At 40.6% G+C, this 24,219-nt stretch overlaps 2 protein-coding genes across 6 annotated transcripts in view; both read left to right on the top strand.

Moving 5' to 3' along the window:
* Nucleotides 1-378: 378 nt before the first annotated feature.
* LOC145440347 (uncharacterized) lies at nt 379-21,140 on the top strand. Of its 4 annotated transcripts, none has more exons than XM_080317928.1 (6): nt 388-632; nt 4,387-4,540; nt 8,182-8,265; nt 15,282-15,430; nt 15,989-16,202; nt 19,867-21,140. In XM_080317928.1, the coding sequence occupies exons 1-6, from the start codon at nt 551-553 to the stop codon at nt 20,195-20,197; spliced, it is 1,014 nt and encodes a 337-aa protein (XP_080174054.1). In that variant the 5' UTR covers nt 388-550; the 3' UTR covers nt 20,198-21,140. The 4 variants fall into 4 exon arrangements, with proteins under 4 accessions (XP_080174055.1, XP_080174054.1, XP_080174058.1 ...); XM_080317932.1 differs by lacking the exon at nt 19,867-21,140 and adding an exon at nt 17,382-18,062 and having other exon boundaries at nt 391-632; XM_080317931.1 differs by lacking the exon at nt 19,867-21,140 and adding an exon at nt 17,372-18,062 and having other exon boundaries at nt 395-632.
* A 1,903-nt stretch (nt 21,141-23,043) lies between these two features.
* The window catches only part of LOC145440934 (putative serine protease 45), a 30,898-nt gene continuing 29,722 nt past the window's right edge, over nt 23,044-24,219 (top strand). For both annotated transcript variants that reach the window (XM_080318713.1, XM_080318712.1), the window contains exons 1-2: nt 23,044-23,704; nt 23,762-23,848. In XM_080318713.1, the coding sequence (XP_080174839.1) occupies nt 23,593-23,704; nt 23,762-23,848 (199 nt within the window). In that variant the 5' untranslated portion in view covers nt 23,044-23,592. The remainder of the gene's footprint in view (nt 23,705-23,761; nt 23,849-24,219) is intronic.

Here is a 24,219-nt window from a genome sequence, read left to right as displayed (position 1 = left end):
ATAGAGATGCCATTTGCATCCCGCTTTATCAATCATTTATGTTATATTTCCAGGACATATTTATATCTTTTATGGAATAACGCTTCGCTGTGTGTGTTGTGCAATGTGCATTGTGCAGTGTGCAATTGAAACCATGTAGCTTTGTGAAGCATCGATGCTACTTGATGTCACTGAGCGCAATAATCTCTTGATCATTCGTGCGGATGATGTGATACAAGCCAGCAATATTCCCGTTTGCCTGCTCTATCCTATATTGATTGCAGAGCAGGGTTTGTCTGGTAGCGTTGAAATGCACAGTACGGTACTGCTCTGGATTGGTAGCGAACTACGGTAGATTTTAAACATGGCAAATAGCAATGTACGTCTCTAAATTCTAAATAGTGGCATGATTTGTTTTAAATGAAAAGCACAATGAACTAGATGTTCGTGTACTATGCAGGTTAATATTAAATATGCGTATCTCTTACGTTGTATCTAATTGAAGTCGGCGGCTACACCACAGAATATTCCTGATACCGCGCGTCTTGGCTATGATGGACTTAAATTTGCCATGGACCTGCGATTCATCTTTTTCACGATGGTCATTGCTCTCGGATACCATCGCGTCGTAGAAACGCAAGAATCAGATTGTGGTAAGTCGGTTTTTTGACGCTGCGGTGTTGAAATCACAAATGACAGGCTAATAACAATGTCGGAAATGCACATACTATTTTCTTTCTGCATATAGGGTTCGTTTGTTTCCTGTTTTCTTTTGCCCTTTTATTTAATTGAAAGACGATATATATATATATAGATGTTACATGAAATAGCGAGAAGTGGTTGCGATTGTTTAGTTCAGCGATATACACTATGACTTGCGCTAAGCGGAAAAACTTTTCATTACCATAGCTACGTCTCGATAATTTACCGTGAAAAGTTCTTCAATTTTCGAAAAATGCGATACTTGCCGATAGAATGTGTGATTGATAAGCTATATAGAGGGGTCCTAGAATATCAGAGAAGGACCTAGGCTCAGTGGTACATAGAAACCATAATGTGCATCCCCTCCATTGTACAGGAACATTGGGGCAGTTATGTTGGTACTATGATACGTCCAGAGGATTGTACTCTATTTTAAACGTGCTTATATGCAAGTATCACCTGACCCATTGAACAATGAACAATTGAACAATGAACAACATGCATTACGTTATGTATCCTTCGACATGCCTAAGATGTTAGGATTCGCTCCATATTAGTTGTTGATATAGATGATGTTAATAAATGTTGAATAAGATGTAACAAGTTTCGTATTTCATCACCACCTCTTTTTCCATTATAGGTGTAATACGTATCATCGTTATGCCAGACACTGTATCATGTATTTATGCAGCTCTTGTATACATTATGCTTTTAAAGTAGCCCATATCAAGTCTACTCAGAGATGCACGTATATAGTGATGCTTAAAATAACTAACACATGTTGTGTCGATTTTGCCAGAAAGGCGTACACCGCACACCTATATATGATGATTGAAGAATGCCGTATGATAGCATCATTCAGATTCAGCTCGTGGTTAAATTTTATCAGGCTTGTTGTAACATATAGCGCGCACCTTTGCACCACCCTTACGCTACAAACCGTCGACGAACCCCAAATTTTGACTAAGTCTCACTAATAGAAATATACCACTCTACACATCTAACCACCCATCTCATTGTATGGAACCTACTCGCCATCTCATCCGTGTAAGCGGTGTCTTATAATGCCCTAGAAGTGGGCTGTGCAACAAGTCGGCAGCTACAGAATAAAAATGAGAAAATTGGCTTGGTGTAAATGACCATGAACATAGTTGTTGTTGTTGTTGTTGTTGTTGTTGTTGTTGTTGTTTGTGGTATTCATGGTGTGTGTCGACTACTATGGTCATTTACACCAAGCCGATATTGTACATTTTTATTGCGTAACTGCCGACTTATAGCACGGCCCACTTCTAGGCTTTTTGTAAGACACCGCTTACGCGGATGAGGTGGCGAGGAGGAGCTTGGATAAACCTCCAACACTTAGGTGTAGGAATTTGCAAGTCGACCGCGGTCGGACTCGAACAATGCAACCCATTGGTGTTGCAGCCGCGGATTATACCACTATGCGCTATCACGCCACACCATGACCATAGTTGTCGACAAACACCATGAATACCACAAACAACAACAACAACAGCAATAATAATTGTCGAACCTCAACCTCGCCCGCGTACGCCACTGCACGTTACGTACCACCAAAACAGATCGCGACTAATTCCCTGCACTCAATTGTATCTAAGACGGGCGTGTCAACATAAATCTCATGTATCTGATGTGTGTCTTGACCGCCACCGAACCGCCGATACTAACTCAGAGAATATCTGTGGTTTGTTTGAACCCTGGTCATGAACATAAAGCTACTGCAAGCATACATTTGATCAACTGTCGTAAACGTGACATTATTGTTCGTGATTCACGCAATTTCAAGTAACGTGGGTCGGATTTTATGACTATTTTGGTCAACGCATTGAAGTTTGAAACCGGAGACGGGTCAATTGATGAATATTGAAAAGAAACAACTGTCTCTTGCCCGCCTTCTTGATTTACAGAGATCGCTGTATTACTTGTGCAGTATGTATAAAGTGGCATGGTCTTCCTTTAAACTGCTTCGCCACCAACATCAATTCTCGCTTGCACAATGCACAGCATACAGCATGGTCACCGGTCAGTCACAGAAGACCTCACTGTTGCATGCTTGCCAGCTTGCGGACCATGGCATCCACCCAGCTGAAGTTATAGTCTGATGGGATCGAGTCTCAGAGAACCTGAGTCTGATATAACTTGAGTTTTACGCGAATACGGCTTGGGAAAATCGAGTAGCCTCCTCGAGAGATTCTGTTCTAAATCGAGTGTTAAGCTTCTAATTGATTATTCGCGTATTACTTATCATGACTTCATATGAGTATGGAGGATGTTGAAAATTCATATATCTACCTTTTATGCTATTGCAAAGAAGGTATTGCCAGTTCAACACTACATTAAAGATAATTTGGTATATCTTAGACTTAGGCCATGCCTATTGTCTATATTTCCTTGCACTTATTGAAAATTCTGTGAGTTGATCACGGTTTCACAAAATTGTCATTTCCTCAGAACTGCGTAGCTTTGTACATTGCATTAGATGTTTTGTATGTCGTCGTACGACTAATCGTAGATTCAGTACTCGAAAATGTAATCTCTCATCACTCAACTGGAATCATCACAATTAATACTCGATTCGGAAGCCTTATATGCATGAGTAAATATGTTTGGGAACTACTGGATTAGTAAGAGCATTCGTACTAAAATACGGAGCTCGTTCCCACGGGCTCGTATCAGATATTGCATTCTGATGCAACTTTTCCGAGAAAAGATGTTCAATTGGGCCTACACTTCAACTTGATGAAATGTGGCATATTTTATTTTTATTTGTCTCATTGTCTGTCTAATGAGATCCCATCGATATCAGCGTGCTGATTTTCCAATTCAAGTCAAAGATACCTAAATTTATGGTTACCATATTTTGAGATCCGAAAAAGATGGCACTTTTTAAAAACCGACAGCTGTAATACCGGAAAAGAAATCGTTAAATTTAAAAATTTTCGACCAATAGTACCTGTGTTCACTTAAAAAAGGTCATCACTTCGACTTAACCTTCGTTTTACCCGATTTTATACGGAACTCTGACGTTTGCTGCTTCGCGGTCGAGTTTATGATGACATTTTAATGCTTTTTCTATAAAAAGAGGACAAATTCCCAAAAAAGAACATTTAGGCGTCCTCCGAGGACACTTTGAATTTATTAAATAAAATAAGACAAATCCTCTTAAATGAGGACGTATGGTATCCCTATACCTGAATTAATGTTAGCAGCGGTAGATCTTGAGAGACGAGCGAATGTGTTGAGTGTTGACACGGTTCACTGTTCAACTTACAGGAAACTTACAGCAAATACACAGGATCATAGCTGTTGACTCTGCAGGACACATTACCAATAACGGGAGTAGACTTTGACAACCAGATAACTCTGTTCAATTAGGCTAATTATAGCGAAATGCCGGAAAAGCTGATTCTAATCTAATTTGCGAAATGTTTCCACGCTATCATTTAGTTATAATCTAATTTCTGGTTTTCCTGAAACTGCTACAGGAGAAATGTGTTGTGCGAAACGAGACAAGTTAGCTGTGCAGGCATTTATCATTCCAATGCTTATGAGAACGAATTTCGATTGATGTGAACGGAACAACTATGTAGCGGTAATTCTAATTATAATTTGATTTGAAAAATCTGCAAATAGTCTAATTGTTCAACTCTGATCCGGAGTTACTAATCTGTAATTTGTTTCCAGACAGAAGATCAAACGAGTTAGCAATTCATTTTCAATTCACGAACGTTGACGCGTGGCGCAACCAGATAGTTGACCAGTTGAAATCGTCGATCGCCTATTTCGTGAATTCCCATTGCAGCGAGAACGCCAGTTCGTGCGGTTTGAAAAGCGCGCGGTGAGTATTAGTCACGTACTGTGCAAAACTATTCATCCTCCCGCCATCGAAAACAAAAGAACGCAGAAAGCAATGGCGATTTTGCGTCTGCAATGAACTCAATGTAGCGATATATGACGACTTACAACGTTATCCGTCATTATGAACCAAACCCTTGCACGCATTAGGCATCACGTCAATCGTGGTTACTAGATAATTCTAGTTGACTATAATCAGAACCCCAGTGATTCCCAATCTTTTTCGACTCATCTCCGCCCTATCAAGCTCGACACAAATTCTCACCCCCTCCATATTTACGGATCCGAAACAGCGGACATATAAACTGGAAATTTATTCAATTAACTCTGATCGTCGGTGACTTGACTGAAAATAGGGTCATTTTACGGGTAGGTTCTCGGAAACCCGGTTTCCTTGCCCAATTTCCGTTTAGTTTACCTTTTTTAGTCAACTATCGCGTCATGTGCAGAATAAGCCGATTTCAAGTTCATTTGTTATCCGTGTTAATTAAATATATCTCACTTGCCGTTCTGAAATGTTCGCCTCCAATCGCCCTCTTGTTTCTCAAAATCGCCCAGCACTGTCGTCGATATCGCCCACGTTGGGAACCACCGAATTAGACTAAATACAGCGAAATACCGGTAAACTAATTCTATTCTAATTTGCTAAATGTTTCTTTACTCTAATTGCAATTCTAATATAATTGGTGACATGTTCTGTGATCTCATTTTAATTCTAATCTATTTTCTGGTTTTTAATGAAAACGCTACAGAAGAACTGTATGGTTCAAAACGAGCCAAGCTTGCTGTACGGACGTTTGCCATTGTCATGCTTAGGAGAATGAGCTCTGGTTTGATATGAACTGGACTTTATTCAATTTCGAAATGTTCGTGAATTTAGCAATTCTAATCTAATTTGAAAAAAAGATGTTCAGCCATCATTCTAATTCTAATCTGATTTTCCAAAAAACTGTAATTCTAATTCTAGTCTAATTGGGGGAAACTGTACAGTAGCTCTCTTGCGTCATTAATTGCGTTTTCACGACATAATCAACTATATTCGTCATCGTCGTCACCTTATCGCTGCCGATTAACTTGTGAAAGCAAGTTCCATGTGCAGATATGCAATCGCTTGTAACTATGAGAAAGTTTTTACACGAGTGGATTTTTCATAAATGTTCATAAATGCGGGTTCCTCGTAACAGTGCGATACGAATTGCGAAAGTGAAAATTATCCAATTTATTTTTGAGATAGAACGGGCTTTTCAAAAGGACGGGGTTTCGACTTCGAATAACCCTAACCTCCCCTGACTACCCCACTCCCACTGTGCACGACATGTTACAAAAGCAGTCAAAACTCGACTAACTGATAGTCCCTATCCCTGCACTAAATTACCGGGCTAAAACAGGAATATCATCACGAATCACACGAGTCGGGTGTTTTGGTTGATAATCAATGATTTAGTTTAGAAAAGTTCTGAAGAGCTTCTTGGAGGTATAGAACTTCACTATACAATATTCGTTGAGTTATATTTTCTATCTGAACAAGTCTCACACAATGTACAGTGCGATAAGACACAATGTGATGTCATGGACAGATAGGAGAATGTCGAACGACACGCATCAGTAGCGATCCTTTAAATCTAACATCCACCTCGGCCTTGAGTGCCCGATGTCACAGTTCTATTCGATGCCCAGATAAACATCCGATGGGAATCGAACCGAGTACGTCAGATTAGTAGGCGCTTATCGTCACCACTACGCTATGTCCCCCGCTAATTGAATAGTATATTAACATATTTAAACGAACCCGAATATTTTCGGCTGACACTCGTCAGGGGTAATCGTCAGTAAGTAGTAGAGAATTGGAAAGAACGTTGTATATCAACCATCGTATCACAAACTTTAACGTCACCAGAATGAAATTTCGAATAAAAGAGCGTTCAATGTGCTAGGTAAACGAACTCCTTTTGCTGATACATCCTTGGCTGTTGTATTTTGACAAAAGTCGACTCCAAGGCACAGAAATAAAAGTGTGAACGGCCCCTCTCGACGACGCGGAAAATTATCGAGACCACAGATTTCGCGTCGTTGGCAAGGGGAGTCGACTTTTATCAAAATACACTAGCCAAGGCTGTGTCAACAAAAGTTTTGAATTTTGTTAAACTTTCGCGTGAGATGTGAACTAATTTCAGTCATTACCGGACTAGAACGCGACATTGGAATCACATTTAAATATGGAGCTGGATCCAGAACCAGGGTTGTGAGTTGTGACCAACCTAGTCAAAAGGTTCCGAGTCACAAGTCAATCTTACTTTTATCGTTTTGACTCGAGTAAAGTCGAGTACTTTCACTTCACCACCGAGTCAAGTGCGAGTCCCAGTCAGAGATCAGATGGTCGAGGGTAGAGGCGGAGTCGTAGTGCTGATACTCGAGTCTGAGTCCTGGTAATTGTGTTTGATATACATTTTAATATATATTCATTGCAGAAATATATTAAAACCCGAAGCTTTTCGAGCTGACACTCTTCAAGGGCAATCGTCAGCAAATGGAGAATTTCGAAAACATGCATCTAGCTACATCGCATACAGCCAATTATGACGTCATAGAAACAAACAACATGAAATGCAGGCAAACCGCGAGCACAGCTGGTGGCCAATTTTCAGATTGACTAAAAATTCCTTCTGCTGACACAAGCGCGGTCGGTGGATTTTAATACAAGTCGATTCCAGTGCAGACAGATAGAAATTAGTGCGGCCTCTACCTAATATAGAGAATCTTGCATCGCGATAGTTTTTAGCGCAAGTTTAGAGTTCATAGCTATGGCAGAGTTCATAGCCATGGCCTGATTACATTTTAGTAATCGCAGATCAGTTGCGGCTGCGTCTTCGCGAGAATCCAATGAGCGCGATCTAATAACGCTCGGAACATGTTGTTTGATGCGTTCCCGCAAGCGCTGAGTTGTTCTTTCCATGTACCGACAATCACAGTGGCACTTGAAATCATAGACTATATTGCTTTGTTGAGAAGCAGGAAGAACATCTTTGCGCGTTGCAGGAAGCAATTGTTTGGTGGTAAACACGACATTTGTTTTTACGTTATCGTAACAGCTGTTCAGTTCCAGGTCATGTTCAACCCACCTTTTTACTCCTATGCTCGGGTGATATCGAATGCTTCACATTCATAGTATAGTAATGTTTTTTAATGTGACAGCTTCACTATTCATCGAAGTTACAATGAAACGCCTGTCTTGGCCGTCTGAGACTCGAGTCATGACTTGATCGAGTCATGCGCAATGACCCGAGTACAAGTCGAGTCATTGTCTGTATTTAAGAAAATGACTCGAGTCATCACAACCTTGTGATGCGATTGCGTTTTGTTGTTTATTCTGCGATTGCGTTTTGTTGCTTATTCTTTTGTTGAAATGTTACTGACCGACAGTTGCATGATATAAATGTTCTAACGTTACGCCTTGACTACAGCTGACTTGAAGACTACACATCTTGATGTGGTCATATCGCTGTGTTTGTCTTTTTTTACATATTTGTGTGAACAACCATCGTACGAATAAAGAATCTGTCTGTCTGTCCAGAACTGGATTTTATTTATTCGAGAATGACACTACCTCTCATCTCTAATATGCAGGCGAATACATGAAAATATGTTGAATGACGTCGGCGATTCGAATTTAATGTCCGATGAAGAGATAGCGCAAAGCGCTGAAACTTCGTGAGTACAGCAAACTATCTTCATACTGCGTGTAGGGTTGCAATTAAAACAAACGGTGTTGTAAAACACTTTGTTTAAAACGTGTTTTAACATTGTTTTAAAAAGAACTTTAAAAAAAATTGTTTTTCTTTTTTAAGTTGTAAAATTATGCCATATTTGTGTAAATACTTTCCAAAAAACATGTTGCATGAGCCTATACGGACAATTACCACCCGATATATAGCCGACGCATATCGATATGGAAAGGTTTGAACCCTCAAAATAGTCGGTTAAGCATTAATAGTACAGATATCTCGTCAAATGAGCTATATTTACCCTGTATATTCAATTCTCAATGCCAATTCACTATGACGTCACAATAGAATATTGATTGGCTTTAAAAAATAGGGTATTGTTTTAAACATGTTAGTTTTAAATTGATTTTTGTTTCAAATGCAACCCTAACTGTATGTATGTATTGTATATTGTATAATCTGGTGTGAACTATATATGATTCCTTATCAACAAGACATAGTATGGTATCTGGTATGATATATTTCGATCAGGGTGGGTGAGTATAAATCAAAGATTTGAACTGGGACCTGTCCTTGAACGATATTGTGAGCTGTGCAATCGATTTGACAAATCGAAAGTAGGATATTTTCCATGATTCTAGCAAAACTGCCAAAGCGGAGCTGCCATATTCCATAAAGAAATCTCGTTTCATACCATTATATATCATACACCCATACTACACCATACTATACCGAGCGAGATAGTGTAATGGTTATGCGTCCGGCTTCTCGAGCGGTAGGTCGTAGGTTCGATCCCCGGCCGGGTCATACCAAAGACTCGAAAAATGGTATCCGCAGCTATCCTGCTAGGCGCTCAGCAATCACGGGTAGCATGGAGGAGAAAAAAAACGGGGGCGCAGACTAGATGACCTCATGGGGCCGTATCGCAACTCCGTCGCCAAAGCATCTCGATGGTGCAGGCGAGAAAGAATATCATATCTCTATACCTTGCTTATATGCATGACGATCGTACTCTGATCCTTGTTACTGGGATGCTCGTGTTATCCAATATGTTTCTCGCGATGTAATTTCGCGATGACCATTGGTCGCCCGGTCGCCAAACGAACGACGAGTATAATTTTGAGGTTACGAGTGAGGTCACTCTGAAATTTCAGCTCTTGGAGCAGTAAATCAAATACTACTTAATTACATGTTGTGATTGTAAGATCATGAAGAATTGAGTGTTTCGCGACGGATCGTTTTTGACTGAAATATACACATAGGCCTACTGCTAAACTGTTTAGACGATATCTTTCAATTGAATAATATATTCACATTGAAACAAACCCGAATATTTTCGGCTGACACTCGTCAGGGGTCACCAAATATGACGATTGTCGACATACAATGTTCTTTCCAATTCTCTACTATAGGTGCTGACGATCACCCCTGAGAAGTGTCAGTCGCAGATATCCGGGTTTATTTCAATATGAATATATTATTCAACTATATATTGACGTTCTGGACCTCCAAAAAGCTCTTTAAATAATGTAGCTTGTATTGTACATCACTTGATCCGAAGAATTGTTAATGATGCTACACAATCTCCAAATCAGCAATGATTTTAAAGATTTTTCCTCGCATGTAGAAGTCTACAGTATAAATTATAAATGAATTTTGGCATTACATCTATAGCGCATGGCTGAATACGGTTGCTGTATGTAACACGGCATAATCATCGCATTGTGTCAATTGCGTTGTTTGTAAATAAAGATGTTGGTAGAATTGATCACATGGGATCCGTGATATAATGCAGTATGCCATTCTGTATATGGGCTTTACGTACTCATGTCAAAAACTAAAGTATGGATTTGGAGGTAACATTAGGCTTACCATATTTTGGAAATCTAAAAAGAGGACACTTTTTCAGAAATTTGAGACTTGCAAAACCGGAGAAGAATTCTCAAAACCCAGTGAATTTTTCCCACTTTGTGATCGGTTGACTAAAAAAAAAAGGTCATCTTTCCGCTCAGAGCTCAAAATACTGTTTTTCTCTCCACATTGCTAGGTGGATGACTAAAAAAAAACCACCGGAGCGTCACTTCTGTGCTAATTTACGGCATGTCACTCACAATTTGCTCTCATTCTGGCCTAAATTTTCAAAAAAGAGGGCAAAATCTCAAAAAAGAGGACAAAAGGCCGTCCTCCGAGGATACTTTCAAAAAAGTCAAAAAAGAGGACAAATCCTCTTAAAAGAGGACGTATGGTAACCCTAGGTAACATGTTCGGAATCACATTTGACTGGCCCTTGACCGATGTCGAGTTTGACACCCCTTATCTACAGTAGTGAGGAAATAGTTCTACTGATGATGACCGTACTGGGTACTAGTCTGCGGTTGTGAGGCATAAAAATAGTAATCCTACCTAAGAGTAAAATGTAAATTCTATATCAATGAACAACGCGATCTTCTCGCACTAATTAATCGATACGACTCAAATTAATCCTTGATATCAATTGAAATGTCTGAATCTGATGAGTATATATGCAGTTCCCTTGAAGAGGAATCATTGTGATATTTTAATCCCCAATTCTAATGCCTACCACGAAGACGAAATAGCTACGAAAATTTACGTAACCCTATAGATGTGGAAGCTATAGAATCCCACTAAGTCTAACGTTCATGTGTTTCATTGATAGTGGCAAAGTATAGCCCACTAGCGATGTCCCGTTCGAGAGATATGTCGAAGAGCCCACCGAATAAATTGTAATCAGCAACTTCCATATGTCACTCAGTTGGTTATCGCAGCGTATATTTTGAAATCGTGTTATATGCACGGAAGAATGTCGTGATGCTTATGGGTTCATTATACATGTACATTGCTCAATCGTACATGCATCGGCGATTAAAACGGGTTCAGTCACAAACCATTACGCTTCGAATTGTACAAGTTTATAAATGAATCGAAACAGTCTGTTTGCATTGATGAGCACATTATCCAGAGCTCTATGGATGCGCTCAATGCTTTCAATGCGGTAAGACTTTATATGTGCAGTGTGCACTCGTTCATCTGCTTTCACATGGCACACACAAATCAAACTAGAAATGAAATTTAAATATCAATTATTCAAATTGAAATTGAAGGGTAACGTTGCCCATAATTGATGTATACCGATCGACGTAATGTAAAATTCAACGCTCATAATTCGCAAGTAATTGAATTTCAGGAAATGTGTCACGGAGTAACATATCTAGAAATAGAATTCATTAATGATACCTTACGTCGAGGGAGTTCTAGATATCCCTGGTTATACGTCTAACACGCCGACAACACTCGATACGCCAATTACGTGACGGTTGCGGTACAAAGCGTTAGCGCGTCCGTGTTAGAGGTTCCGGATTCGCGCGATGCTGAGAGACTACAAAAATGCATATTGCATATCGTCCATTCCCTTACGAAATATATGTAACGACATATATTGAGCTATTGTCAAGTTCAGCATCACGGTAAGTTTCCCCGATCAAGTGGTTTGCTGATAGTATCATCACGATTAGGGTGCTCGGAAATGCATGTAAATATCTCATGGTCTTCTTTAATTCCCATGGAGTTGGCGACATGGGCTATACAGGGGTATCTAGATATCCCGGGGACTATAGCAGTGGTTACAACCTTTATTGATGTCGGAGCCGCATTTAAAGTTCAGAGTACCTGTGGAGCAATGTTCCCTCCAAGCTGCGCACGTGCGCAAATGCGCAGTGCTGAAACGGTCTCTGCGCACAGAAAATCTCCGTTGCGCACAAAAAATCTGAAGTGATGACCTTTTTTTTAGTCGTTACGCACTGTTGTCCAAGGGTTTGCGCAGTAAGTTGGTGATCGTGCGCAGACTCGTCAAAAATTAGAGGGAACATTGCTGTGGAGCCGCATGAAAACACTCGAGTAGGCTAACGAAAATTTAATGGTAGCTAGCCTAGTAGCCTACCCCTGGATCTCACCATGCAGATAATTTAAAAGCATGCATAATTACATATAGACTTCTATAGATTATATATCGGGTATTTTAGCATTGATAGAGTAGATTGGCGAGTGCTATCATTGAAATAAGCGGAAAATGCATATCATGTCGTTATGTGATAGCTCTTCAGTCTTCATACATTCCGGCATTTAAGGCGCAAGTTTGCGGGGGATTATACTCTGAGTAATATTGGATTTAATATTGCCGTTTATACTTAACTATGAGCTGTTATTTTGATGTTGTTGAAGTTGTGTCGAAATTTACTCTTCACAGATACGATACATAAAGACCTGTGACCAGCAGAACTCCTGATACATTCTTGTCTGACGGGTATTCATCCATGCGTTTTACGCTAGTCTGCAAGAATTCTCTTTCCCGGTTTTCAGAAGCGGGCTTGGACGGCTTTAGACATAACTAATATCCCTCATTTCAGCATTCGTACACCGAAATTGGCTATAGCTATTCATAGAAACAAACAACTATCATATTTTGTGGCATATATAGAAGTCAATCAGAGCCGCATGACTCGAACAAGGCATATGACTTGATTCAGGTCTCGTGTATCAGGACCATTACTTGAAAAATTGGCCCAGAAACTGCCGTTTATCTGGTTGAATGGACATCTTAAAAGTAAGAAAAATAAGTATATTATGGATTGGGTGCCCGTCGATACCAACAAACGTTTTACAAAAGTGACTTGAAGCGGACTTGAAACCCGATTATAACAGTGGACACTGTGACGTGGACTCTCAACACTATGACTCCGACTTGACCCTTCGCTCCATGAATTTGACTCGGACTTGACGCGGTGGCGGGTTGAAAATGACTCGACTTGACTCGAGTCAAAGCCACAAATGTGAAATTGACCTTCGTCGTCGTCCAACTATCATAGGGTCGATCTAAAATATGGGTTACCAAACTAGGGGTCGCGACTCCAACGGGGTCGTTTGCCTATCCTCTGGGGTCACGGAGACGAAAATTAAATACCAATCACCATTACCAGAATATCAATCAGGAGGATGCTATCGGCGGCTCATTTCTGAATATTCAAGTTCATTTTTCAAAATAGAAAGAAAAACGACCTCTGGAGAATACGAACCGGCAATAAAGAAGGTATCAGATCAGTCGAATCGTCATTTTAAAGCGCCACTTAGTATATAACGTAAGGTTGGTGTCTGGCTATTAGTATGAAGATTAATGTGTCGGGAGCACAGAACCCAATATGACGCTAATTTTTCTGGGTAAATTCCAAGTGCTATGTGTTAACAAATATACATACACGTACACACGCGCACTGCGCGGTCGAATAAGGTATTATAGATCGTTATCAGCATTTGTCCTGAAGTAGAATTCCACGTAGCAATAGTTTACTACTTCGGTTAGATTGAAATCGTTGCAAACGACCTAAATACGTTGCTATATGTCTTGAATAAGTTTCCTAATCTATGGACGGAGATGGGCGAGTTCATAATTGCCAAATTGCTATTACTGCTCCATATAGTCGCCAACTTTCACTATATGCCGAGAGTATAGGTTTGAGCGAAAGCGCTGACCAGTTTTTAGTTTTAAGCACGTTAAATGGAGAGGGGGGTCGCGGATCATTTTCAAATCGAAATTTTGGGTCGCTGCCGTAAAAGTTCATCGCTCTATCAAATATGGCGAACCTGAATTGTGGTATAGCATCTCGCCGACTATCCGACAGTCGTCGAATATTTCCACAATCAAGTCGAAATACAGGCAATCGTCGAATATTTCCACAATCAAGTCGAAATACAGGCAATTTCTACTGAATAAATACTATAGTCAATTAACATGACTTTGCAACTTTTTCAAAATTTAATGTTGCCTAGTTTCTTTATTATCGCATGATTTATAGAAATAGGCATTTCGGCGTCGGCCATCACCACGCCACGACGCACCAATACATATGAAGTCTTAGGCGATGTAACATGCGGCTTCGAGAAGTGTGCCAGAACGATCGGCAGCGAGAAAACCTTAGCTGAAAAAGAATGACCTTACGCTGACCGAAAACGTCGATATATATACTACAGGCCTACATATATGATTAATTGTCCATAAGCGCTAAATGACTGGGTCCGAATGTTACTGTGCTGGCAATCTGAACCCCACAAGACAAATGCCATCCATCAGCAGGGAAAAAGTATTTACCAGTGAAGAAATACCAATTTGAAATCGTGTGCGTCTTTTAGTAGTACTTTTGTGCGATTTCGATATCTTTTGACATAGCAGACAAAGAGGTCAGGAAATAACATCATGTAACGAAGTCATCATACCAACAGGCCCACCCGAAGCTGTTTAAATTATTATTGACGGGCCAGGGCCATACATTTTTTAAGACAACTCACTCAGCTCTACCGGTAAATCTGATTACGTGAGCAGAGAGAGGATAAAAAATTGATAGCAATATATATGCAGTTCCCGATCGTATTGACTGATTAAATCATGAATTATATACATTTTTCACGCTTCGCGCGCTCAGGCGATATGTCCTGGCTCACGAAACAGTACAACAGCTATCGCTGATAAGTAGGGGCAAAAACGTAGAGCCTGATGGGGGGTCTGGAGTAGTTTGTTTTATCACCATATGGGGGGCCGAAGACCAACGTTTTTGGGAGGAGGCTGACGGGGTGCTGTTTTCATCCTGGGTGTAGATATGGGCGGAAATACGTAAGAGATATATCAGTATACGAATGCATACATGTTGCATTACACTACATGCTGGCCGTCGCAACTGCACGATTCATACTTCACTGTCGTTTCGCTAAGTCGCTGCATTGTATAACCGCGCTGGGATTGCCGGATTGTTAGCTAACAGTAAGTGAGGCAAATGTGGGAATATCCTTTCGCTGCGATCGATGTATCATCCTACTATGATCATTTACTGACCAGCAGTCCGCAGCACATCGGGCAACAAATGCAATCCGGTTAATCGTGCATGATCAGTTGATCACAGACATAATGCTGCTTTTTAAATCTCAATCCCCTTCCAGGTCTATCACGTCATCAAACGTCATCCTCGTTAGCAACAAGCCAGTGCCAGGGGGCGCTAAAAGCTCCGTATTGACGGTCGTTATCAAGCTGCCGGATGATGAAGTTTTGAACTCCGCGTGTGTCTTTCTTCGAAAAAGAATTTTCAAAGGTTCCTGTCCGATTTGATAGGAACGAGCCTATCGGTTACATTCAGACTTGGCCAACTAGATAATTCTATTACTCTAATTAGACGAAGTGAATCGGAATGTCGGCAATGTAATTGTAAGCTAATTTGTGAAATGTTACTATGATCTAATTTTAATTGTTATGTAATTTCTGGTTTTCCTGAAAATGCTGGTGCGAAACTAGAGAAGCTTGCAGTACAGACATTTGCCGTTCTCATGCTTATGAGAAAACTGTGATTTGATTTGATATGAACTGAACATTATTCAATGCATAAGTTTTTGCCAATTCAGTAATTCTAATTATTTTAAAATTTAGAAAATTCTGTGAAGCTATAAATTCTAATCTTATTTGGAAAAGCCGAAAACCTTCTAGTGGTGCGAGCCTGCTTGATCATAGAGGATGGCAAATAGATATGCAATACATACAGCGACGGCTTCATAGTGACATCATAAAAGCGTTGGTATCGTCATGTTTAAACTTACATAAAGTGAAACCCATTGTCGATGTTCTACCTGTAACAGAATTCGAAAATCTTTTACAGAGATTATAAAGAGGAATCGCAAGCAACTACAGAACGACTTGATTGCGGCAGGGTCCACGATTCATTACACGCCCAGGTTTACATTCCGAGTTTCGCAAATCGACGGAGAAAGAATGGTACCAGAGAAGATTGCAGCGAACACAGTTGCCATTCCGATAATATGCGGTTGTCTTCTTCTACTCCTTGTGTTGGTTGTGATTGTGGAATCGCGCAGGTAATCTTCAATGACGAATGCCGTTGCTTGTCATAGCTTTATGTCCCGTCCAATACTGTGCTAGGGGTAGTCATGAATTGTAGATTACTGTAGATGGCTGTAGTAGGATTTAGATGCGATGCGATGTCATGTGATTGAGAAAATAGAAAAAAACTTGCATTCGCGATTGCCCGGCATAAAGTCATTGGCAGCACTTGATTAAAAGCCGAGTCAAATGCTGACAGCATTACCTATCGAGTCTGCGCTCGTCACAATTATTTCAGTAGCTAGTGTTGTCACTGCAGTTGAAATTGATTGCAGCAAGCGCTTGGCCTATTGTCTCAATCCCCTCGTGTAAAACAGCAAACATCAAGTCAACAAACTTCACTGGGAAATATATATCGTTCGTGTTCAACATTGAATACAAATTGGGAGGCCCTATCACATTTCTCGGGCCTAATATGTCAGGTTTTAACCAAGCCTATTTGAGATGATTCGTGTTTACTAATACGGCATCGGGTTTGGACAGCAAAATAATTCTAGTTATTGTCTAATTTGAAGAATAAGAGCGAAATCTCGGTGCTATAATCTGATGTGTGAAACGCTTCTTGGCTCAAATTTTAATCCTCATCCAATTTGTGAAATGCTTCTATGCTATCATTTAAATGCTAATCCGATTTCGCGTTCTCCTGAAAATGCTACAGCAGAACTGTATGGTACGAAATGGGCCAAAGGTGCTAAAGAGACATTTGTCATTCTCATGCATACGAGAATGATCTCTGATATGATATGAACTGTTATAGATGATTCAATTTCCAAGTTGTCGCGAATTCAGTTATTCTAATCCTAATCTATTTTGAAAAAATGTATTGCTATTAATTATTCTAATCTAATTTGAAAAAACCGGTGTAGATATAATTCTAATTCTGATGTAATTTTGAAAAGCTGAAAAATTTGAGGTTGACCAAGTGTGATTGGAAGGCTGTATCACATTTCCGAGAACCTAATGTGACATGTTTTAACAAAACTGACTTGGGGTGACTGATTATACTCCAGTGGCATAGCAAAGGCACCGGGCAACCTGTTTAGAATACTGGGACATGATGGTGCTACACCACATGATTATGGTTACTACCACGAGATGACGTTTACAATAGACTACAATAGATTGAGTAATAATACCTTTGCAGTCGTAAACAGAGACTGGAAAGCATTGAAGCGTATTTCCGGTTGCGAGCGTCCATGAAGCAAAACAAATCGTCTACGAACGGATCTTTTGCAATCGTCGAATCAACTTCAAAAACCACCATACAACCTTAATGATACGATGTGCCTTTCTCCATAATACATGAAACGTTAGCATATATCTATGCCTACGTGTCAGCTCGCATTAACAGAGTGGAACTAAAGGGGACCAGGCGTGCATGATAGCCGAACGATCTCAATGTAATAGTATGGACAAGTGTCACAGTGCCTGATATACCCAGTGGGCCTGCGTCCAAGCCGAACTTGGCTAAATTCAACATTATGATCACCCGCTACTTCGGTTCCAGACTGTTGATTGTCTGCAATGATGATGAGACGTGGTATCAACATCGCGATGATTATTTTTGATTTAAAACGTGAAAAGCGTGAAGACTTTTATGTGCCCAAGTACGCACGAAATCAGTTTGCATGCAACGAACATTTTCTTGTCGAGATCGCAATATCAGAATGAGCTATAGGACTCGGAAATTAGAAGTGAAGCATATTTTCACAATCGCATAGTTCAAATACCGTTCTTCTCTTTGTCGACAGCAATCGCGAATTTCTGTGCTTCTTAGCAATGTAGAAACCATTGTTCCCTAGACTGTTGACTGAAATAAAAGTCTGTTACGCTGATGGTTTAGTTTTGTATTTGCGTTACCAGTAGGCCAGTGGTCCTTACCTTGTCGCTACGCCCCTCCAGGGTGCGATATTGATTTTGAATGTGTGGAAATGAATGAATGTGATATGGCGGACGCTGGGATAACGCGGGGGGATAAAATGGCGTATCAGGATTATGATCTCGTTCTCATTAGGAATTTACATTTGACAAAAATGTTCAAATCCCAAAATTTCGTCGCTGTACGCGCGAAATGTATCGACGATGGGTAATATGTTTCCATGAAAGCAATGGTCATTATATTGATTGTAAATGTGGGTTACGTGGTTCGTGAGCGTACTTTTAGGTAACATCCCACTAAACACCACACTTTAAAGACATTAGATAGGGGTTTTCGCAACAAAATACTTAAAACTATTGCGATATTTCTACACACGGGTACCGAATCTCGGAAATGTCTCTATACCAATATTAAGTTTAAGAGTTCTGGTACACTAGAAGCTTTCTGCCCGAAACGTCGCTGTAATTTAGGGTTACGAAATGAAATTTTTGGTTATCTCTTCATCGTACCATTAAAAATGATTCAGTTTAGTGATGTGACGCACAAATCACATATCCACGCGTTATAATATAAGTTGTTGACATTCATGTTGATTGTTGAAGTAAAATCGAAAAGCCCGACAGGACTTCGACCTCTACCCGATCTATACTTTATAGTACAGCCGTTAAAGTACGGACCGTGGCATGCCAGATCATGAAAATTGGTGGATATGGACGCTGAAGGCAAAAGGTTTAGAACCACTAGTGTGTGTAGACTGTATAGATTGAGGATACAGTATTTTACTGAATCTAAACCACTAGAAGAGTAGACTGTAGACGTCCGCTGTTGTTATTATTTTAAATTCATGGTGTTTCAACATGCATGGCTGTAACGTTCCCATCCAAACTCCTTAGTTGAGGGGGAGTCTTGCATAGAAGTATGGGGCTATGGAATTCAGAGGATTATAATATGTGGAAACGAACCAATTGCGTCTTTCTGAGACTCCGTGTTACGCAATCAAGCTGGAGGGCCACTGGTGTATATCTGGGGCAGGTCAACCAATTCCCTAGTCCGACTCCGATCTCGTTATTTTTTAAATGGAATATAGCTCCGAATCCAGCTTTATCAGAAAAAGTGTGAATCCATCACTGGCCAAAAATTAAAATAAAATTCGACGGAGTTCATGGACAATCCAAGTCCATCTATATAATACCTAGGACCAGAGGCTACATTTCCTTTACTAGAGGAAAATCGGAATTACAGTATCACATAAGCAGATACTATCAAGATACGGCACATAAAAAACTTCTGATCGTTGTGGAGAGCATATAGTTTATTTTAGTCAACACAAGCGTGGTATTTCCATTCAAAATTTTCAAATTACCCGTATTCTCATCCAATTTTATAAACTTTGCGATTTGTGGAAAGTGTCCTTTTTACCGGATCTCAAAATATGTTAACAGTAGGAGAGCAACATTACGTTATTTTGGTTATATCCAAGTTTTCCCCATTGCAGCCCGCGCGTTCCCCATATATCCCTCAATGCGACTGGCTGCTGATTGCACGTTCGGCCCTTCCAGCTTTGTTCTGATTGTTACAAATATAGGCTACTGTACACAGAAATCTACGTGTTGCACATAGGCGAAAGACGATGTTATAGTACAAAATAGCACCAACAGGAGACTGCAGGGCCGTGGGTGTATAATAAATAACAAATATATATATATCGGTAATATATATTCTATATATACCAGGTGTTATCAAACGACATTTCTTGACAGACCAATAAAGGAATACTTTCGGTTGTATATGACACGCAGAAGAAATATCAGAGCCAATAAGGAATTTAGATTTGCCGACCTCCAGCGGAGTTTTTTGACAAGACAAAAAGACTTGCCACTAATCCCGAAGCAATTAGTGGAAAGGGGGCCCTTGGTGAATTCACGGCGAAAAACACTACCCAGAAGTACCAAGTTTGCGGAAGCCAAAAGACATCCGAAATCCAGGAAAGTGGAAGTTCGCGAAAATGGAATGGTCGAAATAGTCTACTCAACGTACAGCGACTGTTCCGTAGTTGAAGTCACGAGGCTCCACAAAGAAACCTTAATATGATTGCTTGAGGGTCGGGATTCATGAGACGTTCATAAATCACAGTGGGGGGCAAAAATATTGAATATGGTAAGACTTTTTTCCAAATCGAATTGAACTGTTTATGTGGCCGGAAGGCACATTCTACAATGATACCAGCATACCGAAAGCATACACAAACGCACCAATTCTGGCGCAAGCACTTTATACCGCAAGATCAATGATAATTGCTGAGAAATATGTCCTAAGAGGATTTGTCCTCTTTTTCGCCATTGCTCGTCCTTTGAAGGTCGCATCGCACAAGCCTGCACGTGAAATATGGATTGTAATGCAATTGATGTGAATGTAGACTAAATAAAAGTCGACCTATATCGACTCGGAAAAATGACCTTTTTTATTCAACCTATACGAGCGATCACCAATTTTCTTAGAGGTATCGCGATTTAATGTCGGTTAATGTTCCTTGTCGAAAGTGTCCTCTTTCTCGGATCTGAAAATATGGTAACCTCATGGAGCAGTGGTTCCCAACGTGGGTGATATCGCCCCCCAGTGGGCGATTTTGATAAACAAGTGGGCGGCGGCCGCCATCCCTTCACAAGGGGCGCTAAAGCGGTGAGAATCGTCCATACTAGGCCATAGATTACTAGGTTGGTAATCTATAGTAATACCAAGGGGGGCGACTGGAGGGCGATAGGGGGAGAGAATGTTAGAACGTCCGGTGAGATATATTCAACTATCACGGCCAAAAAATGCACGTGAAGACTGCTTATTGCGCATATGACGCGAAAAAATAGGTCGAGAGAGAAATGACCTTTTTGGTGATTTTGTGTCGAGAATGATAAGAGGGCGATGAGTCGAAAAAGGTTGGGAACCACTGCTATATAGATTCTATCGCTAACACGTTCCGTTATACAGCATTGCATTTTTATAGAAATATATGGGTGGTGTAAGTATGATAAAAAATAATTGGTTATTCACGACAGGGCAGGCAAGAAGGGCACGACTTTAGAACGGTACAATGCTATCACCTAGGCACGGCTTTCTCAATTGCGTTAGGGCAGGGGTAGCCAACCTTTTTACTATTCACGGCCGCATTTCGACCACATATGTAGCCTCAGGGCTGTAACCATGTCACAAGGCTCCGAGTCACAAGCACTGGCGTAGCAGCATGCGCTGCCGCCCCTGGCTCTCGCTCAAAATGCCGCCCCCTAAGTAGACCCAGGGCCGTAACAGCACTTCGTCAGGCCCCCAAAACGTTGGTCTTGCCCCCCGTAGGGTGATAAACCGAACTTCTGGTGGGCTCGCCCCCCAGACCCCCCTCACGCTATTCGCTGTTTATCGCTACTTTTCGTCTACATTGTGTGTCCATTCCTGATAGTCAGCTTTACTCGCCTATTTATATTATTCATGATTGAACCGGTCATTATGACGGGGAATTGCATATATATTGCTATCAATTTTTATCCTCTCTCTGCTCACCTAATCTGATTTACCGGTAGAGTTGAGTGAGGTGTGTTTGAAAAGGTAGGACTCGTCAATAATAATTAAACATCTTCGGGCGGGCGGATCCGTTGGTATGACTTCGTTACGTAGGCCTAATGTTATTTCGCGAATTCCTGTCTGCTATATAGAAATATATAATCGCCCAAACGTACTAAACTATAAGACCACAAGATTTGAAATTGTTATTTTTGCAGTGGCTTATAATTTTTCCATGCGGGTGGTATCTGTCTTGTGAGGTTCAGATTGCCAAGACAGGAACATTCGACTCCAGTCATTTAAGCGCCTATGGACAATTAAACCTACATGTATTTTGTATAGGCCTATATGACGAAGTTTTCGGTCTGCATAGCTATCTCGGTCACAGCTATCTCGGTCTGCTTTACCAAATCGTAACCTAAAGTATAGATCACTAACCTGCGGATAGATGTGCCACTTAGTTGTCACACTTGAATACCCAGACAAGCCTACTGCTGAGACAGCTAAAAGTAGCATAATTGGTCAATGGCCATTGATCATGTTCATCCTATAGTTGGCCAGGCCCTCCGAGCGCTAAAATTTAACAATACTGATCTTAATCGAAAGCTATAGTTGCCCTGATTCCGGAAATACAATTTAAATGCTGGTTTGAAAATCGGCATTTTTTCGAATAATCACTCGATATAATTTCCAATATCATGGTCAACTGATCATTGTGTTGTGTTGCGGCGCTCCGATTGTTAGGAACAATCGGCCTTGACGACTATTTTGAAGTGGTTCCATTGCCATGTTAACGTATTCGGAATCAGCGCGACACTAGCTTTGATTGAGACCAGTTTAATTAAATTTCAGCTCACGGGGCGCCAGCTATAGGACTACCAATTACGCTGCTTTTAGCCGACTGTGTACACTGCACACTGTACAGTAGGGCTCTTCAAAAATGATTTTTTTTCTCAAATCGTACTGGCTACTTGATAAAATTGTTAGGTTACCTAATTTAAGCCTACACACGAAACTTGGTTCAGTTCCTGCCAGTAACCGCTTTGCTACAGGAGAAGAAAGTTTCTATTTATTCTATAAAAATAAATGATAAAAAATATTTCAGACTTCGAGGACAGATTCTAGGTGGATCAGTGCCTGATCAATATTTTAATTTATATTTTCGGAATCGGTGCAACAGTAGCTTTCGATCAAAACCAGATTCAATAATTTCTGCGCTCGGGAAGATAGCTTTTGGATTGCCAGAAATCCTACGGTCGCTTACGCAAAACAATTTTCCACCCCAGTCTCAGCGAAGCGGAACGAAGCTGCAAAATCGGTCGCGTACAGTGATTAATTTATATAGACCGATTTTGCAGCTTCGTTCCGCTTCACCGAGGGTGGAGTGGAGAATTGTTTTGCGTAAGCGACTGTAGGATTTCTGGCAATCCAAAAGCTATCTTCCCGAGCGCAGAAATTATTGAATCTAGTCTTGATCGAAAGCTACTGTTGCACCGATTCCGAAAATATAGATTAAAATAATGATCAGGCACTGATCCACCTAGAATCCGTCCTCCAAGTCTGAAATATCGGCATTGTTCGAACAATCGGAGAGTCGCAACGGGTCATTGTTATAGCCATTGTGTTACGGTTACCCGATTGTTCTGAACAATGCCGATATTTCAAACTTGGAGGACAGATTCTAGGTGGATCAGGGCTTGATCATTATTTTAATTTATTATTATTACATGCGCCTCTCAATATTACACTACATTATTACGTCACTAACGAAATTGCGAATATTACTGGTCACGGTCACCTACCGGTATCCAGATCAGTTTTCCATGATTAGGCAATCAGTTCAGTGAAGAGTTGTAGTAGTGACCGGAACCGACTGTCAATTTATAGATAACTAAGTTACCGTAGGTTAGTTATCTATGGTCAAATAAGCTAGATCTACAATGGAAGTGAACCGAATAGTGAAGATGAACAAATACATCCGCCCCAGAACGACATCGCTTCGTGTTGTTGGAGTCCTTATGCTTACTGCACTGGTGGTTTCTGTTGTCTCAGGTCAGGTCAGGTATATTATCGTGGTACGTGGATGACAAACCAACTTATTTCTATCAGTGTGTATAGTCGCAATGCATCAGAAGAGTCAAGGGAATAATATCGAAGCCTTCTCTCCCGGTAAAGAAGACGCGCTCGACTCTTCAGGTTGGAAACTAGTAAGCACTGGCGTTGTGACGTTTAAATCTCCCAATAAGCTAGCATGCCAGTTTGCCAGTGTGTCGGTAGGCTCACTTTGCAACTCACTCTGGTGACTGCCGTAGCGTCACTAGAAGAAACAGAACTCTGTATGGTATATGAGTTTCATGGGAATCGCCTACTCATCGAACTTGTCTGCACTGACACGTTGCTAGTTTCATCAATGTCCAACATCAATACATGTGACCACTGATCAGCTATCTGACGAGTATATTCTCAATTCTTCTGGCCAAACCCGTCGGTATACTCATCAAAACTAACAAGTTCATGATGGTTGCCCGCCATATGAGCATGAGCATGCGATACAATGGAAAACGACA

Source organism: Botryllus schlosseri, chromosome 6 (assembly GCF_051294905.1).
Source record: "Botryllus schlosseri isolate E-star chromosome 6, Bs_hap1, whole genome shotgun sequence".
Lineage (NCBI taxonomy): Eukaryota > Metazoa > Chordata > Ascidiacea > Stolidobranchia > Styelidae > Botryllus > Botryllus schlosseri.
This window is presented reverse-complemented; position numbering and strand designations above follow the sequence as displayed.

Bases quoted from the DNA above. Each gene is read 5' to 3' on its own strand.
- LOC145440347 (XM_080317928.1), top strand. From the start codon at position 551: ATGGACCTGCGATTCATCTTTTTCACGATGGTCATTGCTCTCGGATAC. The intron at 4,541-8,181 runs GTGAGTATTAGT...TCTAATATGCAG, and splicing joins TGCGGTTTGAAAAGCGCGCG to GCGAATACATGAAAATATGT. The intron at 15,431-15,988 runs GTTCCTGTCCGA...AATCTTTTACAG, and splicing joins TCGAAAAAGAATTTTCAAAG to AGATTATAAAGAGGAATCGC.